Source organism: Lissotriton helveticus, chromosome 2_1, assembly GCF_964261635.1.
Source record: "Lissotriton helveticus chromosome 2_1, aLisHel1.1, whole genome shotgun sequence".
Lineage (NCBI taxonomy): Eukaryota > Metazoa > Chordata > Amphibia > Caudata > Salamandridae > Lissotriton > Lissotriton helveticus.
The window spans coordinates 981,595,476-981,616,285 of record NC_136059.1 but is presented as its reverse complement, the minus strand read 5'-3'; the positions used below and the strand labels follow the sequence as shown (position 1 = coordinate 981,616,285).

The window sequence follows — 20,810 nt, the reverse complement described above, 5'->3', positions numbered from 1 at the left end:
AATATAGAAGTGAGAATTAACAAAATATATTTTCTCTCCCTGTAAACACGTGGTTCTCACTAAAATTGCAGCTTTGCGCTTTTAAGGCACAGACATACATCCAAAATATTTATTGTGCATTTAGACTTACAGTATATAGTTCTAATATTTGAATCACCTGCTTTGTATATTGCCAGATTAGTTGCTTTATAAGCACATCCGTGGTGTTTGTCATTATCAAGTGGTGTTAATCTGTGCATGGCTGAGAATGCTTGTCATCCCCAAGTCACCGGTGGCACAGGGGTGCCTGCTGTGGACAGCCAGTCAAAGTCCTGATTCGATTGCTTTTTCATGTTCCAAAATGTACACTCGAGCTTGCTTTTTGGCGACTCGCAATTTGTGAGTTTCGAAACCTGATGTACGACAGTGCCTCAGACAATTTTTGCGATTCCCAACTGGGTTGCAAGGGACCTGCCTCCTTAATAGTCATGAGGGCAGGTCGCAATTTGTGATCCATTGGGAGTGGCCATAACTCACAGGGATGGGAGCCTGCTTGCGGCAGCAGTCTGTGACTGCTTTTTAAATAAAGCAGTTTTTTTCTGAAATGCAGCCTGTTTACCTTAAAGGAAAACGGTATGCATTTCAAAAATATAAATTAAAAGTTTTCTTTTCATTTTTTTTTACATTGGGCAGTGGTCCGTGGGAACACTGCCTGATCTGAGAAAATGTTGGCACCCCATTCACAAAGGTGAAGGGGTCTCTTGTGGACCCCTTCCCATTTGCAAATGGCAATTTGAAATTGGTGCTAATCTGCAAATGTTTTGTGACCCTTTCCCGTTGCAAAATATTCATACATACCATGACTCGCTATTAGGAGGGGGGTGCCCTTTACATGTAACTTCCTAAGAGTGACTTGCAAACCCTATTTTGCGAGTCGGTAACAGGCTACCGACTTGCAAAATAGGGTTAGTACATAGGAAAATGAATTTTACTGGTCGCAATTAGTCGAACATCTGGTCTTAAACTATGTGCAAGAGCACGAGTTCATGTTGCAAAAGTTTACTAAAGTCTACCCTCTGGTGGACAGAAATAATATGACAAAAATTGGTGGCTGGTTTGTCCTATTTATTTGTTTATTTTTAAGATTTCATATAGCCCGGACATGGCTCGTGGGCATCAGAGCGCTTTACAATAAAGCAGAAAGTATCAACAACAAATCAAAAATATACATGTTCATTAAGGATGGAGAGAACACCAGGCTAACCTCCCGATGAGGTAGAGCGCTAACAGGTGTTCGTTGTAAAACATAGGAGCAGTGACAATCAGGTGGTACAGTACCATGAGATCGACCTCAATTGTTTGTACTGATTGTGGTTTGTCTACACTTGGCATGAACATGAGGGGTAAGAGTGCCTTAGGCTAGATGTCATTCAAAGAGAAGAGCTTTGAGGTCTTTTTCGAAGGTGACATGACGTGTTCTGGAGTAGGCTTGGCAGGAGAGGGTTCCATAATCTTGTGGTGCTTCCAGAGAAGGATTGGCCCTTGTATCGCTCGTGCTTGAAAGTGGGGTGTTTGAGGAGGAGCAATTCAGCATTTCATAAGTCTTGGTCGGCGCCTAAGATTTTAAATTTCTGTGAGAGGCCCAAGAGAAAAAAGTGTTTTATGAGTGATGCAGGCAGTTTTAAATTGAGCTTGTGCTTCTATGGGAAGCCACTGAAGGGAGAATAGAATGGGGGAGATATGGTCGAATTTCTTGTGTGCTGTCACAAAGTGGGCACTTGCTAAAGGATAGCTCTGAGAGAACCTAGGTGAACTTTGTGAATGCCAGAAAAGAGTGCAATTCCATAGCCACGTCTGGAGGGCACAAGTGCCTGGACAACAGATTTAATCTTGTGTGCTGGGAGGACGTTTCTGATTCCCCAAAGAAGCTCTAGGTGGGAGAAGGGTGTATCAGACGTAGAGGGGATAAGGTTCCAGAGGTTTAGGCATTTCTCAAGGTTATATCCCAGAGATTTGGCATTCTGAAAGATTGAAAGGCCACTCTCCCTGTCCAGGAGGAGATTCATCCAGTCTTGGATCGTCAACTTAGCTTTCTCTGCAGAGATGAGAAGAAATTGTGTTTACGCTGGGTTTAGTTTGAGTGGTTGTTAGCCATCCAAGTTTGAATTCTATTTAAGGAGTTGGATAAGTGGGTGCAGTCTTCCAGGCATAGTTAGTTTGCTGTTTTCCACATTTAACCTTAACAGTAAAATATTGAGTCTAGTAAAACTGCTGTAGAAAAGCAAAATTATTTGACTGTTCTAATGTACCATCACTGTGATAATTTTATGGATGTTGAAGCTGAGCATTTATGTAATTAGGGGCCAGATGTACGAAGCATTTTACTGGTCGCAAACGACCCATCAGGCCGCTTGCGACTGCTAAAATGCCTTTTGCCATGTACAGAAGGCAAAATGCAAATCAGTAGCTTGCATTCCTTCCTAATAACGAATATCACTCATAAGTATGAATGATTTGCGACTGGGAATGTGGTCGCAAAACATTAGCAGTTACCACCAACTTCAAATTGGTGGTAACCCATTCGCAAACAGGAAGCGCCCCCCAAGGGACCCTTTCGCCTTTGTGAATGTGGGAGGCAACATGTTTTAAGAGCAGGCAGTGGTCCCACGGATCACTGCGTACTGTTAAAAAATGAAATGTAACTTTTCATTTTTATTTTTGAAATGTATCTCGTTTTTCTTTAGGGAAAAAGGGCTGCATAACAATAAAAATATTGCTTTATTTAAAAAACAATCATAGACATGGTGGTCTGCTGACCCCAGCAGGCCACTGGCCCTGTGATTGTAGCCATACACAATGGGTCGCAAATTGTGACCTGCCTCATGAATGTTGATGAGGCAGGTCCATTTGTGACCCACTGCATATCGCTAACAGTGTAAAACAGACTGTTGTACATCGCAGTTTGCAATTTCCGTATAGCGAATCGGATAAATTTGCTATTTGGAATTCGCAAACACACTTTTTCTTGCCCAGAATGCAGGAAGAGCTCATGTGGTGGGCAGCAGAGTGGGCATTCAAAGGGTCTTAAACCATGTTTGAGAGTCCAGCACAAAGAAAATGAAGTCTGTTACCCAGCTGCCAAGCAGAACCTTGTAAAAGTAATCAACAATGTCAGCTACTGAAGTGCCAAGTGAGACTAAGGCAGTGCCTGGGGGAATCAACCCTATTGGGTCCAGGAGCTACTCAGGGCTGTCCAGAGTGACTGCCATACTTTGTGCTCACTATATCACTCTCCCTCAACCTTCTCCCATTTTCCTGGATCCTTATTCTGTTGTCTGAATGCCGCTGGTTACTTGTAGAAGTGCTAATCTTTGGTGCGATCACCTCCACGATGTAGTAGAGAAGGATACAAAGTGGAGTCTATTCTCAAGTCAAAAAGTATGCATGCAAATACTTTTTTTTACCATTTTCTTCTTAATTTCAGGCAAACGTTTAATCATTGTTTTTGGTCTTTTTTATTAGTCACACAAGCAGTACAATACGCTGAGCCCCGAAACCACTCGCAACTTGTTGATCTCTTTCCTGTGGATCCTGAAAAATGCAGATCAGACCCTAATCCAGAAGTGGATTTCAGATCTGCCGTCCATTCATCTAAACAGGATCCTGGACCTACTTCTGATCTGTGTCTCATGCTTCGAGTACCGGGTATGCAGAACCGCAGAGTAATTCTTGTATACTTTGTGAAACAGTAAAGTGGTGACCAGTTGTATGTTGGAATTAACATTGTTAGCACCGAACCTTTTACGCTTGCTTGGTGGGTAATAGGCTAAAACTAGATGCACTTAGCAGTATAACATGGTGGGTTTCAGTATATGACCCCACATACTCTTTGCTAGTAAAGATGTTGTGGTTGTAGCTGTAGCATTTAACGCCTTGTGTCGTGATTGTGCTAGGAGATATTGAGAAGACTTCTTACCTGAATGAGTAACCGTGCATTGCAAGTCAAGGGAGTATTTTAGATTGGGTTTAGAATTCAGCTATCCCCAACATCATATGTATTGTGACTTGCTATACTCTGCAATGTGCAGTCCCTATATAGTCTTTTTATTTGTGTTCACATACCTGTCACTGTTAATAGACATAGGGATCATAGATAGGACACTTGGTGTACCACTGATGAAGGTGTAAAAAGGAAACAAGCAGCGTCTTACACACAAATTTATCATGTTTGAAAATGGAACCTGTTCTTCTTTTGTATGTGATGAGGCGCACTGGGAAGTCCACCTACAGTGCATGCTAGAATATAACGCAAACAGCTCTATAGAAGCCAAGTATTAGTGAACTACCATTTTGGTGATTTGGTCACTCACTGCGCCTCACTCTCGTGTTCCTTTCTTCTACCTGGTAGCACAGCAATGGCTGCAGCATCTGAGATGGGCAGTGCAGCTGTGGCAGTGCCACTGAACTCACACCCTGCCTGGAGGCCTCAGTATGGTGGATAATCGCCTTTCGGGCACTTTGATTGTTTGGTCTAGACTGGTGCTGTGCCAGAAGAGCGAAGGAAAGGATGTAGAGCTCAAAGACTGTTAGAACTGGTGCTATTTTTTTTCCAATAAATGCACTGTGCAGTAACTACTTGATAGCTGTCTTCATGGTGAGACGGAAAGGCATCCCTAGCTTAAGGGGAAGAGTTAAGACCGCATGATAGAGATTTGGAGCGACAGCCTAAAGTTGACTTGTTACTTCTGGTTCAGGCAGACTTGATGGAAGCCTAAGGAATGATGTAAAGATGTACAAGGACTGAAAATAAGGAAGACAAAAGGAAAACTGAGCCCAATCTGAATCTCCTTGAAGGCAGTACATGCTTAGGTAGAAATGGGAAGGGAGGAAAGAAACAACTGGGGAAAAAAAGGTGTGGTAGTCACACTTGCCAAAACTAGACTCCTCAGGGACACCCAGAGTGGTCATCAAACAATCAAAATTTAGAAAGGGTCAGCATAGACATATGAGCATTATAGATGACTACCACTCACTCCTGATGGGGTTTGTGTCGGAAGTTACACCTAAAAGCAAAGCATGTAGCATAGAAGCTTTTGGCAGACCTTAGTGGTATAAGTCACTCTTCCCCTAAACAGAGGGCAGGATGGGCGAATATGAGGGTGTGCAGTACAGGCTCATAACTATTATCTAACAACACCGAAGCAAGGCTTGATTACCACAAAGGGTATTGAGAAGGGAATGGGAACAATACAAAGAGATAGGCAGATAACGAGTGGTTAATTTGTAAAAATGTAAGTGCCAGGGCCTAAAGCTTATCTCCGAATCCCCCTGCAAGCTCTGAGAATGCCAGGGTTGCCAAAGGCCAAGGCTGTGTCTAGCCTTGATTCCACCTTATTTCTCTTGCATCAGCCTCCATTTTTTTTTAAGATGGAGGAATTGACACCCATTAATTCTGCATTAGGCGAAGCGTTACGCCACGTCTTGTGAAGTGAGGTTTTTTTTTCATTTAAATGAAAAATGTAATTTTTAAATTGACCTTTGAAAACTTCAGCACCCCATGGCCAATCTGCACAAAGCTCGCCTGTGTACACATTAGGAGGCTATCTGGGTTGTTTTTATTTCCATTGCAGGAACAGCAGTCTCGTATCAACTGATAAACAGTATTTGGTGTTTTATTTTTAGTGGTATAAAAATAATAATCTAAAAAGACTTTCTGGGACACATCCGGTTAATCTTCCATGGAGAAGGAACTCCATTTTACATCCGTTGAGCTCTTCTGTAACACTCCCAATAAAATGTCAACTTCTAGGGGTCAAGATGGATAAAGGATTAACTTTGAAATCCCAGATCCTTGGGGTGGCGGGCACCTGCTTCGGCATCCTCAGGATGCTGCGGAGGTTCCTTCCCCTGTTGTCTGAGGAGCACAGGAAATTGACAGTGCAGGCTCTGATTGGGTCCAGGTTGGATTATTCCAACATTCTTTACCTGGGCCTACCAGAGTACCTGCTGCAGCGGCTTCAAGTGGTGCAGAACGCTGCCGCGAGAGCAATCTTTGGATTAAATAAACGGGCCAGTGCATCGGGCCTGTTGAAAACTCTGCACTGGCTTCCTATCCGGAAACGGATTGCCTTCAAGGCTTTGACTCTGGCCTACAAAGCTCTCCACGCGGTGGGAGCAAAATACCTTCAAAAGAGACTGGTCTTTTATCAACCGACTAGGTCTTTGAGGTCGGAATCCCTGTTCTTGGTGGTTGTCCCGCGTGTGCAGAGAGCTCGCCTGGGAGGCCGCTCTTTTGGATTGCTGGCGCCACAGTTGTGGAATTCTATGCCGCTTGCCCTGCGGGGAGCTTCCAGTCTCCTTGCTTTTAGAAAAGGCCTGAAAACCTGGTTGTTTACTCAGTAGCCTGTTTTTCTGTTTGTACTTTTTCTGCATTTCTGTCCTTTCTTTTATCGGTGTTATGTTATTGTGTGGCAGCCTTCCTTCTCCAATAAAGCGCCGGGACACTCTTTTTGAGTAGCCGTGCGCTATACAAAAGAATAAATAACATAACATAACATAACATAGATGAGAGGTATTGTTATTAAAAGACAACATTATGCAAAGGAAGTGCACATGATGAAACAAACACTGCATCATGCATGATAAGTGTCTCTTGTGTAGCAAAAGTCTGACCTCGTTCTGCTGTGCATCAACAGGCCAGACCTTCCAGAGTTAGGATGACCTAGGACACAATAGCTGAGGTTAAGGAAGGCGTGGTATCTGTGAGTCAAAGTTCTTCCTCTGACATTTTGTAAATTAAGACAGGCAAGGCCAAGCTGCACATAATATCACTTTGGTGAACAATATAGGCACACTGCTCCCTCGAATGGGATCAGTATGGCTGATACAGTGTCACTCAAAGATGATGCCCTGCAATATACTCTTAAATAGGGAGTGGAGGTTTGAACACAAAAACCAGCAACTTGGTAGTAGTCTAGGGAAGAAATAGGGCAGCAGTGACAAGCAGTAGCAAGATAAAAAGGGAGAACTAGGATGCATATGTAAAAGCAAGAGGGTATATCTCTTACAAACTGAGCCGTCCTGGCAGAAGAGAAACTAGGGCGGGACTCTGGTCCTGTGGTGGACAGCCAAACTCTCAACGATGACACACGCTGCACACAGTTAGCTCTGTGAGGCTGCCTCAGGGCGCTTTGCAATGTCGGGCTTCCATCTATGACGTGGTGTTAAAAAAACTGAATATCGCTAAATCTAGGGACTGATGTTCCTAAATTGTAAGATGATGAATTGGAACAAGTGGATTGTTCCTTGACTTTGTACTTTCTCTTCAGGGTAAGCAGTCGTCGGATAAAGTGAGCACTCAAGTGCTTCAGAAGTCCCGGGATGTGAAGGCCCGGCTAGAAGAAGCCTTACTAAGAGGCGAGGGAGCTCGAGGGGAAATGATGAGACGCAGAACTCCAGCAGGTAGTTTTTTTTTACATATTTTCTTTTGACTAAGTGTGATTGAATAGTTGAAAGTCACAATTCTATAATATTTTAAAGGAACACATCTGTAAGTAAAAATAATAAAACCAGACATGTGAGTAGACTATCCTTCTCTTACTTAAGTCTTAAAGTAGTTATACAGGATGCTATTATTATGCCACTCATTTTTTTTAAGTTTTAAATTTGACATCTAGAGTTGGCCTTGTTGGAATTCAGATCTGTGACCTATCGGTCTGCAACTGGCACCCTAAGCCCCTAAACTATCTCACTGAGCTACAGCTACATTGCACAAGTATTAGCAAATTGCCTTTCTTGAGTAATTGGCTCATTATTTCTTTTTATTCTGTGTTTTTGTTTTATAACAATTGTCATTTTGTTTTGTTTGAGAGAATGGTGCCATTTTGGCTATTAAATATTCCACTGCAAGCGATCCACACACCAGTTACTTGGTCCATGATTGACCTCCCCCCCATCTTCTTGCTCTCCTGGTAGGTTGGTCAAAAAGTAAATGCCTAGCTCTAATGAGTTGATGGGAAGGTTGAGTAGAGGTACACTATCACAGCTGCAATAAAGAGGAGCATGTCCTGCCAGAGTAAAAGAATTACCAAATGAAAGAAGTAACACAAGAAACACAAAGAAATACAGTTGTAACATAGCAATATTCAGAAACAAAAAAATAACATGGACAAATGTGAGACCTTCCACCAAATCATGGTTTGTCTCTAAACTCTGTTCACAGTCCCTCACCAATGGTAAACCTCAGACTTCTTACAAAAGGGCACAAAACAAGTGCTGAAACCTGGAAAGAAAGAAAATCGGGTTCTACAAAGTAGAATCAAGTGCCTTAACCCCTTGAACGCTCATGACGAGCTCAGCTCGTCATGAGACACGGTGCTCGTGTGCTCATGACGAGCTGAGCTCGTCATGACCGTTGGAACGCTCGCACGCTGGGCTAATTCCCTGCTGTGCAACTGTTCTACACAAACGGGTGTGGTCATGACGAGCTCAGCTCGTCATGAGCACACGAGCACCATGGCTCATTATGGGCTGAGCTCGTCATGAGCACCGGGGCACTGTGCGCGCCCCTCCGCCCCCCAGCACAGCGGGGGAATCCGCCCCGCATACAAGGGGTTAATGTTCAACATTTAGAGATATTTATTTGGAAGTTACATTTAACTCCTGACTTATTGTTAAGGTCTGCCGGTCCATTAAAAAATGAACCTGGCTCCACAACCAAGGACGCTGATATTGATAATTATGGTCCGTTCACAAAACATATTTCATCCTTCCAATAGACTATATTTATACCAGTAAACAACTGTAACATCATTAAATAATAACTCATATACAAATAAAGATATTGTAATGTATTTTTAGTGATGTCTTCAATAATGTCAGTTGTAAGGTGATTGATTAGTAATGTCACCAATGATTTAATCAATGGTGTTCATAATGGCATCTCTCACATCCGGATTAAGGTCATGAGCAGTCCTTTCATGTTCGAAGTCTGAATTAAGGTTTTTGAAGGTTATATTAACTGGCAAATTTCTGGTTTTTAAAACTTTTTTTACGTGGAACTACAATGTCAAAATTTCTTTTTCCCCAGTGATTTTCTTTCCATGTGACTCCTACTGGGTTTCTACTATCTATATAGCTTTATTTACACTGTCGTTTTGTTTGGAACATTAGCAGCTGGAAATAGGGCCATCACTTGAGCCTCAAGCCCCTCCCATGTACTGCTTGGGTTGTGCATGGTGGGGTTGATCACAGGGCCTGTAGTCAGCCGTCTGTGCATCCATCCCCCACTATGCAGAGCCAAATGAAGATTTATTAACTGGAATTACCATGCATGGCTGTACAATGCAGTTACTACAAAGACCACAACACTACCACACAAGTCTTTACCACACATATGCCTTTATCACGCATGCCTTTACAACAAAATTTGCATTGTTAAGGCATGGATGGTAAAATCACCAGGTAAGTGTAACCCCAATTTTTTTTAAGTTTTAAAATATATATATATATAGTGTATATATATATATATATATATATCAGGGGGGACTGATAAAGACAATAGAACAGTCTTAACCATAATAAGGGAATTACAATTTCAAAAGATCATGGAAATAAACAAATGGTGGGAAAAGACCACACTGGAGAAATACATAGAGTATAAAAGAGTCCCGAGGGGCCTGAGAATACTCATCATGCCCACCCTCAACGACTTGGACCCTGATTTGATCAAATTATGGCAAACTGATACTAATGAATGTTCGTTGAAGCTAATGAGGACCCTCATCATACATGCCGAGAGGAAATTAGAAAAAATAACCAGCACAATTGAAGCACTGGAATCTGAATTGGCAGATATACCGAGCACTGAGGAAAAGAAAGAAGGCATCGAGAATATGGAAAAGAAAGTGTCTAAACATGAACTTGAAGTAGAAAAGCGCAAAGCAAACAAGTTCACCAGAGACAGGCTGGATTATGCTAATGGGCGAATCTACACATTCGCTAGAAAATATGACATGCTGAGAAGCCGGGTGGTAATGGATAAAAACACTGAAGCAGTGGAATTGGATGCTGTAGACAGCTCTGAAATAAGCTCCAATGATGAAGAAGCTTCCAGTCAACCACTGGATTTTCGCGGGGAGATGCAACTGGCCCAAATGATCACGCGGCAAAGAGGAAGAGGAAGGGCCAATACATGGGGGAGAGGACAGTCAAAACCTCAAACGAGACAAACAACAAAGGCACAACAAGGAGGGGCAGACGACACAACAAAACAAAAGAGAGACAAAGGAAAGCAAAAATAGCAAATATGAAGTTAGCAATATCTGAGAGTATTGTCATAAATCTCTCAACAAAGAAACTATCAGACACACAAATTCAACTATTGAATAAAGGACTCTCTTACTGCCCAAACAAAAACATGGATGTCCCCAACGTAAGAATTGATATGTACAAATGTTGCCGCAAAGTAAAACTCAGAAAATACTTTGCTGAAAGAAATAAAAACAAAAAGAACAAACCACTGTCGATCAGGGGTGTGGAAGAACCATCCCACATAACACACAGAGATCTACCGGCGATAAAAACATTAGCGTCAATGGAGGAAACATCGCCATTGGAACAAACAGGAACCACAGACTCACTCCTAAATGATATTGAATTTTGCAAACAAATGGGAACAAGTACAAACAGAGGAGGAGAGAGTGGCCTCAAGAGACAATCCAGATCCTGTCCACAACTCCCGCCTGGGAACAAAATTGACCTTTTCCATGAAGTAATGATTGAGGAAATTACAAAAATCTCAGGGAAACCGTGGAATTCGAATATGAAAAAGAATAAGAACATAAGGAATAATATAACATCTGAGGAATTTCGTGCAATATCTGAATTGAAAAATGACCCAACAATTATAATCAAATCATCCGACAAGGGTGGAAACATCGTGGTACAAAACACAACAGACTATATTGCAGAAGCAAAAAGACAATTGGAAAACAAAGACCACTATGAGCTATTAAGAGATAATCCATTGGAAACTTGGAAAAATGAGTATCATTCTCTCTTATTGGCATGGAAGGAAAGAGGTCTTATTGACTTTGATGAATATTCCTACCTTAAGACGGATAATCCCATAACAGCCACAATCTACTTTCTACCAAAAGTACACAAAGCACTTACAAGACCTCCAGGTAGACCGATTGTGAGCTCCATTGGCTCATTACTTGAAAACACCTCGAGATTCATCGACATCTTCCTGATGAATTATGTGACGACACTACCATCTTATCTAAGAGACACAATGGACTTCCTCAATAAAATCTCAGGAATCAATTGGAAATCCAACTACCTGATGGCAAGTATAGATGTAACATCACTATACACTGCGATACGCCACACAGATGGGATAAAGGCAGTTAAAAAAATCCTTGAGACAAGATCCATCAGCCATTTGGAACACTCAGCAATGCTTACAGAAATGCTTATGTACTGCTTAACACATAATGCATTTCTATTCCTGGGCAACTTGTACCTACAAAAGCAAGGTACCGCAATGGGGACATCATTTGCACCCACATATGCTAATCTCCTAATGGCCATGTGGGAGACTGAAGTACTGGAACAAGAAAAGAAGATGGAATCGAGAATTAAATTCTGGTGTCGTTTCATAGACGACTTATTCATAATCTGGGAAGGCAACATCAACGAACTGCAAGTGTTCATAAATTCATTGGAGAACAATAACCTTAATCTTCACTTCACCTCATCAATAAGCGCAAGTGCCTTGATCTTTCTCGACGTTGAAGTTTTCATCAAAAATGACAAGCTGTGTACAAAAATCCACAGAAAACCAACGTCCTGTAACAGTTTGTTACACGCTAATAGTGGACACCCGAAAAAACTCAAGTGGAGCATTCCATATGGCCAAATGTTAAGAGCCAAATGGAATTGCTCAGAAGAAGTCGACTTAATTAAGGAAATTGATGGACTGTGCATAAGATTTCAAGAACGAGGCTACCCGATGGAAGTAATTACATCTGCAAAGGAAAGGATGAATCTGAAGGATAGAAAAGATCTCCTCCTACTTAGAGAGAATAAAAACAACAAAAAGGACAAGAATCCAGACGAGATGGGAAATGAGAACATCACAAGAATAATCATTGACTACAACAATCAAAGTCTGGAACTCAAAAAAGCCTTAAACAGAAACTGGAACATTTTAATGCTTGATGACACATTAAAGGAAAACCTGACTCTTCACCCTAGTATCTGTTACAGAAAAACTTCATCATTAGGTGACATCTTGACTCAAAGTCACCTGCAATTGAAAGTCCCTAAGAAAACTGCATGGCTTACAACACCGGGATTTTGGAAATGTTTCAAATGTAAGGCCTGTGAACATGGCACGAACTTAACAGAATACAAACTACAGTGTGGACGGATTGAAAAAATAAGGGACCACATAACATGTGAATCAAAAGGTGTGGTATATAGACTATCGTGCCCTTGCGAAAAACTATATATAGGAAGTACGATCAACAAACTAAAACTTAGAATCTTACAACATCTAAGAGCGATCAAAAATGTGGACACCAGTTACCCCATGGCAATACATTTTGCCAAATACCATCAATCAAATCCAAGCTTGCTTAAATATGCTGGAATCAAACTATGCAAACTTTCTGAGAGAGGGGGAGATCAAACTTCAATGTTACGCAAACTTGAATCGCGAATGATTCTGGCAATGGGCACTGAGCATCCCTTTGGGCATAATTTGGATGCCGAATTACACGTACACCTGTGAAGCTAGTATGATGTTTAATAATGCCTGTTCAATAATGTTCGCTAAATCTGAATACTTGTCTGTAATTGGTTCCTAATCTCTGCGGAATTGTGTGGTCACTTAAAAAAGTAACATCGCCATCAGTCTGATCAAAACGTATACTAATGGTCTCTTACGAGAGGCTTAGTGACAAACAACCAAACTGCACACATATGTTAACAAAAAATTTTCTTATCAGTGTACCTTGAAGTTTAAACCACTCCATAATGAGTACCAATCTAGTATGTACTTCACAAATCTGAACCACTCACCATACGAAACACCAAACTGTGTAATTGTTCGGAAGATAGATTATAATGCACAATTGTGGGGATGGGAATTGAAAATGAAAGAGGACTGATTCACTGGTGTAAATAATGTAAAAATGTGTACAGCCTAAGTATACTCTATAATTTGTGATACTATTTGAACTGCAATATAGGGTGAGTTCGTAGTACTTTACTTGCCACCACTGCAGTAATAGTAATAACAACAACTTATGGGTAAACATATCGCACTTTTGGAAATGGAAAATCATGTAGTATACACAGACTGTAAATATGTTAATGGAATGCATGATCGATATAACATACTAGTACTTCACAATTATGTTTAAATCGATCTGTGGACCATAGGTGCAATACACCTTGAAACTGACTAAAATGGCGATCATTTTTGTTGTAAAAATACAAGGTTGACAGCCTAGACTTTTTAATGGAAATGGAGGGAGGGGACTTACTTCTTTACTGCACATTGCACTTTATAAAATGGTCTAGACAGAAAGGACTCTATGGTCCAGTGGAAGGCTTGTAGTAGCCGAAACGCGTAGGCCGTCCTAATCGTTGCACTATCATTTTTGCACATGGTGTGTAAATAAACTCTTGTTCAAACTTACCTGTTGCTGTGCCGTGACTTCAATTGCCAAGGGGCGAGAAGAATCCAAGAAATATATATATATATATACATATTACCTACTGGCGGTCGCCAGTAGGTATATATAGTTAGGATTTTTTCTCTATGGGTTTTTTGAAAATTCTATGTCTAATAACTTTGGCGTTTGTGGACGGAATTGGCTGAAATTTTCAGGAAAATGGCACATTTTGTTTCTGAGCAGCCCTTGAAAATTTGGGGGGGGTTCGTCAAGGGGGGGCCGAGAAAAAAGGGGGGTCCCAAAACGTGTTTTTAACATTGAGTTTTCCATAGGGCGGTTGGCCTCACTTTTAGCCCGAACGGCTGAATGGATTTGCACGAAACTTGGCAAAATTGTAGGGACTGGTAGCCCCATGTGCCTTTTGTAGGTCTCAATATATGTGCTACAGTGGATTTTGAGAAATTAACGTTTAAAAAAAGATATATATCTGTAACAGCGGACCGGGCAGCGCTCCAGGACGCGTACTTTTCGCGCAACGGAGCTTTGTGAAGCGAAGCTGATTGGTTCTCCGGCGTCTGTCAACATTCCAAACAGTCCGTAGCGGCCGCCATCTTGTCTCTCGGTAGGATCGAGAGACAAGAGGAGGCGAAAGCGAAGGGGCAAATGACCATAAGGGGGAATAGTAGATCCTCGCTGACCCCCTAGGTTTGATGTGGAGGTTTTAAAAGGGCCCCGCGGGGCAAAAAAAAAATATAATAATAATAATCGAACGGCTGAATGGATTTGCACGAAACTTGGTAAAATATTAGGGACTGGTAGCCCGATGTGCCTTTGCTAGGTCTCAATATATGTGCTCCAGTGGATTTTGAGAAATTAACGTTCAAAAAAAGATATATATCTGTAACAGCGCTCCGCTTCGCGTACTTTTCGCGTTACGGAGCTTTGCGAAGCTGATTGGTTCTCCGGCGTCTGTCAACATTCCAAACAGTCCGTAGCGGCCGCCATCTTGTGTCTCGGTAGGATTGAGAAGGGGCAAATGACCATAAGGGGGCATAGTAGATCCTTCCTGACCTCTTAGGTTTGATGTACCATTTTGCCAAGTTTGGTGTAATTCCGTTCAGCCATTCAGGCTGTAGACGTATGTAAATGTCCTATGGAAAATTGCATGGGGAAAACACATTTGAAAGTGTTGAAATTTAGAACCAATTAAAATGTTACTTTGGTTTTGTATTTGTGTGTGATGAAAGTTAATTGGTTATGTATATATGTCAAATGAGAGGAAACCACAGCCATTTTGTGATACTACTGTCTGAGGTACATTTGTGAGGAATTTTTGGTGGTGAATTTCTGGTGTTTGATTTACACAGTACTAACACTTCTCCTACTTTTAAAAAGGTGAGTTGTTAATTTGTAAGGGGAACTATGTTGTACACTTGAAGATAATTTGAAAAATGTTTTCTGTTATTTATTTGCAGTCCTTCTGTTATACTAAATACTTGATAAAGTTAGTTTTATATTATGTATTACTAAAAACGATAAATGAAAGTGATTATTTTTTTCTGCAATTTACAGCAAGCAATTTCAAAATAAAATGGCTCACAATGAAGAGACCGTGGCAATTTCTTTTGAATTGTCCACTACATTGATTGAAATTGAGAGCACCAATAATGAAATATTGTCACAAGGAGGACATGACTTGTATGATTCCATTAGATTGATTGAAATGGACAGCACCAAGAATGAAATATTGTCACAAGGAGATGACTTGAATGATTCCACTACGTTGATTGAAATTGAGAGCACCAATAATGAAATATTGTCACAAGGAGGAGATGACTTGTATGATTCCATTAGATTGATTGAAATGGACAGCACCAATAATGAAATATTGTCACAAGGAGGAGATGACTTGAATGATTCCACTACATTGATTGAAATTGAGAGCACCAATAATGAAATATTGTCACGAGGAGATGACTTGAATGATTCCACTACATTGATTGAAATTGACAGCACCAATAATGAAATATTGTCACAAGGAGGAGATGACTTGAATGATTTTTTTGATCAATCTCTTGATGGCGAATTTATCGAGTGTTTGGAGACCATAGAGTTACAAGAATCATTATTGCAGACTTTTCATGAGGACATTGCTGATGAGGACATGTTACTAGTTCTTTCAAATTTAGAAAATTCTGAAGAATAAATTTATATTTAGAAATCAAAAATTGTTTGAGACATTATTCATTTTTATTTTTAATTTATGAGGTTGTAGCGAAGTGATTGTAGTATAAAATGAGACTTATAGTATAGAGTGCAACATTTTTATGTTACATGGTAAGTTTACTCATATTTACTTCCCTTCTGCCACTATATTATCTCCAATGTGTATTTGACATCTCTTCTTCATCTCCTGCCTCCTTTCTCTCACTGTGTGTCTCCGATGCATCGTATCGCTGCTATTTTGTGTAATTACAGAAGAGAGTAAAATAAAATAGTTCGGAACGTGAAAAGGGGGCAAAGTAGAGTACTCCTCACCCCCTAGGCCTTTTTAGGCGGTCCCAAAAGGATCAGTTTCTGCTTTCCTGAGAGATTATGGTATGAGTTCCATATACCACAATAACTTGCATTACAACATGCAAGATATCTATCTCCTATTACCAACTTTTGGAGATATTCGCGCTAAGCGCGAATATCTCCAAAAAGTAACACCTGCCCTGAGCAGTTCTTAGCCATGTTATCCAATGGGAGGTGGATAACATGGCTAAGAGCATTAGCTCGGTAATGTATGAATATCGCGGAGTTTTTAGCGATATTCATGCATTGCGGCCGTTTATTATCGCATTTGCGATAAACCTTGATAATAGCAAGGTTTATCTTCGATAATTTCTGACGATGCTTAGCGGTAAAAAATTTGTTGGTAAGCATCGTTAGCGATAAATATCGCTTAACTTTGGTAATATGCCCCAACGTCTGTTAACGTTCGATTCGAAGGAAATGAGGAAGTGTTGAAAAACATTGTCTGCGCCATCTTGCCTTTTTTGAAATGCCACACTTTTGTCGTGCACGGCAGCCATTTTAGATGTCTTGACCAGACCCACTCTCTGCACGCTGTCGATTCGTAGCATGGCTCCTCACCCTCGCAAGCATCTTCCCCAGGCACTGGTCACCACCGCTCTCTGTCTTATGCATGGGCAATAAACCTCCCCCCATCTGCGCTGCTCTTCCCTGAGAATCACACTCTGTGCCCGCCCGACACCTCCCTTTGTCCTATTCACTACCGCACCCTCTGACACTCCTCTTCCTCTGTGTCCGATTGTCCAGGCTATCAGCTAGCCCTGCAGATGTAGTTTATGGCCCCAGCTGTAAAGAATCACCCCTCTTCAAAGGAGTTATAGTAGATCAAGGCCCACACCCGATGAGATCCGTCACACCACACGTGTTCCTACTATCTGAAAACCATCCTGTATTGTGATTGGGGAGGGGACCGAGCCTGAAGCGGAAGATTCCAGGAATGACTCTTTGTACATCAAAGTTTTTACAATTATGTGTCACATTAAAAATATATAGCACTCCAACAAAGTAGTAGGAATATAAAACTTTAATAACATATAAATATATACAACAAAACAAAAACAGTAAAAACATTTAAACAACGAAGAGACCGTGGCAATTTCTTTTGAATTATCCAATAGATTTATTGAAATTGACAGCACCAATAATGAAATATTCTTGTCAGTAGCGGTCTGTTGTGCGAATAGTTCCAAGGCAGCAGAACGCGCTGAAATCTAGATGGCACGAAAGTGATGTCTAGCAAGTTGCCGCCCAGCAAATAACGGCGTGGGGCGCCGCGGGGGTGAGTGAGTCCAGTAGGCACCACAGCTATTCTTACCGGCATTGCAGAATTACTGCTGGGGACAATGCCTGTGCTGTAGCAGGGTCACAGCAGAAACAAAAAGGATTCTGTTGAAGATGTTGTTGGTTTTCAATTTGAAAACAGTTCTGGTGTCAACTGCTATGCTAATGTAGTGGTTAATGTTTTGTTTTCTCTAGAAAATGTAAAAGAGGGGGAGGCAGTCCAAAGTTCCGTTAAAAGGGCAAAGGAAAGGATCGGTGGTTTGAACTATCAGTCAAAAAGGGGAGGGGGTGCAACAATTTTTCCTACCGGGTCACACTGTGCTTTCACCGGAAGTGAGGTCTGCAGGATTCTAGTAATTCAAAGTGAGGCTGGCGCCAGCATGGGAGCGCCGACGTACCGCGGATACAGTTTCGTCACTCCACGGGTGATCATGGCAGTCATTCCCCATCGGGGGTCGGAGACTCCCGCGGCTCCTCTAGAATCTTCAAGGTCGTGGAGGACTACGGTGGTGGAGTCAACCAGTGACCGGGCCATTTCTTTATGCTGGGCCCGCTCTTGCCAGGTCGACCGCCATTTTGAGAGTTCGGTAGCTACTGGCGATCGCGGGGTCAAATGAGCGGACGGGCTCCACCCTGCCGGGCGAGACGTTGCAGCATGGCCACAGTGGAAGAACCCTTTTCCGGGCGCCTGGAGCGCTGAGGGTGCAGCTGGGAAGCCTCCACCTGGGGAGGCGGGAGAGGCCTGTTCGCACCGTCTCTCCCTCCCAGTGCACCCCACGGCGTCTCGCTTGAGATTTGTTATGGCCGGACCAGGCGATGAGGACGAGGGGGGTGGGGGGTCGGAGTTATGTGCAAGACATCCCCCCCCAGTGTTGTCGCAGCCATTATTCATGAAAGAAGAAGTGTCCCGTCCGTCTTCGGGCCGGGCTTCCGGTAGATGTCGGCCGGACGCCCCTGGCTCTGGCCCCATGAACGGGTTTCTTGGTTTATCGGCTGCAGCCGGATCCCGTCGGCCTCGGACCCCCGACCGTTGGTGGCCGGACCGGAAGAGCATGTGGCGGGACTACCTGCAACTCTCAAGGGCCACCGCGGCCGGACTGGGAGAGAGAGGGGAGGGTCGAGGAGACATCCCCCCCCCCTGCAACTGTTCAGCGTTGTAAAGGCAATCCCCTGGCCGGGTCCCGCTGGCCTCGGCCTCTCCTCCGGCTACACCCTACGTTAGGATCTCCTGGCCGAGGCGTGGCAGCAGGACCTGCCTTATATGGGCTGCTCCCGGCTGGGCGTAGCCGGAACCCTGCCCCACCTTGGAAGTTTCCAGAGTGGGGGCGGATGTTCTACTGACTTGCATTTTCCCTAGTCTATCGATTTTTTGGGCGTGGCAGGCGGTGGGACAGCGAGGGGTGATTTGGTTTCTCTTACTGTTTTTCTGGTCTCTCACCACTGGCATATTTTAACGTTTTCTTGTTTCTAGGACATTAATAGGTTTTATCATTATGTTATGTTATCGTTTCTTTGTTCGTTGTTTAATAAAAGTTCATGTTCATCAGTGGCCTACTGATTTTCGTTTTCCTATTCTTTTCTTTCCAGGTTGTTTCATGCTAAAGTTTCTGTTAACAGGATACAGTGATCACTTTGTTATTATTGCATATGTCCTTTTCACTAGGGGTGCTCTCTGGTCGGGCCAGATGACGTATGTCTAGTAAATGGTCGGGGTGAAACAGGTGCATCAATCAGTGGGGAGTAGATAGGCATGACAGATTACAACGGGGGAGAAAGGTCCGCATTACGTACCCTTTCACTACTTGCAAAGATTTTCCTACGTTTATTTGCAAACAGGGAATACCTCCAAAAAGAACTAATTCCCAAACAGTCAATGTTCGGACAATCAATCAATCAATGAGGAATGAAATAGGTACGACGTGTTAAAGGCTTGCGTTACCTACCCTTCACTATCTGCAAAGGGAGAGAGAATATTCCTATTCTTCCTCGTTTGCAGGCAGAGAAGATCCTTAAGAGAACCAACTTCGAACAATTCAATGCTCGATTCAAACAATCAACAAGGGGTACTGTGAACACAAATGAACGCCGCTTATGTACATACGCATTGCTATTTTCAACAGGTTGTTCCTAATGTTTCTATTTTAGCGAGGTCAAAAAGAGATCCCATTAGTGGCCTACTGATTTTGCTCGATTCCTTTTGTTTTTTTACACGATTTTTCGCTATCTGCAAAGACTAAACAGAGTATTGCGACTCTGTGCTTGTTTGTAAATAGAGAATGAACCAAAGAGAACAATCAATCAAATGGAGAGAGAAGCAGGCACGACGGATTACAAAGGGGGCAAAGGGCTGCGTTAACTACCCTTCACTATCTGCAAAGAGAGAGTACTCCTAATAGAAATGAGGGGTGGGGGGCAGCATTCAAAGCAGATCAGTGTGCATAAACACGAAAATGTTTTTACTTACCACGTACTTGACATTCGACAGCTTATGATATTTGCTATTAAAAAACCATTGAAATTCACTGAAAAAACCATAGGTTATAGACCATATATAGTTAGGAATTAGCATTTACAAAACCTTGAAAATTCACTGAAAAAACTATAGGTTATAGACCATATATAGTTAGGAATTAGCATTTACAAAACCTTGAAAATTCACTGCAAAAACCATAGGTTAGAGACCATATATAGTTAGCTGGACATTTTATTGACATAAAACCAATGAAATTCCATATATAGTTAGTTGCACTAACTATATATCGCGCACCCGCAATCCACTGCTGATGATGTCACATATTACATCATTCATGACATGGTCAGTGACATCACTGATGACATCACTGATGACATCTCAAATGACATCACTGATGACATCACTGATGACATCTCATTTGACATCAATGACCACATCACTGATGATATCATTCATGTGACAATACAATGCATCTCCTCACATTTTAATATAACCTCTGTTTCACCCAGTGTTAAAAAGAGAGTATAATTTTTGAAACCATTGACACACCAATACTAGTTACTACATACGCACTCACTGATTGCTACGTCTACACACACCTTCACTCATTCACCCATACAATCATTCATACATACAATCACTCATCTTTACAACACTATCATATGCACTCATACACCTATACAGACACTCACAGTCTGCCACTCATCCATGGAGTTACTCACACACCTAGTCAGTCCTGTAAAGAATCAATGACACTTCCATTTTCTTGTCTATACAGTTAAACATAGAGCACCTTACATTTTCAAACATAT

General features: G+C 42.0%; 1 protein-coding gene across 1 annotated transcript in view; it reads left to right on the top strand.

Annotated features, from left to right (window-relative positions):
• DOCK8 (dedicator of cytokinesis 8) overlaps window positions 1–20,810 on the top strand; it is a 765,653-nt gene that overhangs the window by 619,238 nt on the left and 125,605 nt on the right. The window contains exons 31-32 of the mRNA XM_078675733.1: window positions 3,502–3,684; window positions 7,308–7,440. Coding sequence (XP_078531859.1) covers window positions 3,502–3,684; window positions 7,308–7,440 — 316 coding nt within the window. The remainder of the gene's footprint in view (window positions 1–3,501; window positions 3,685–7,307; window positions 7,441–20,810) is intronic.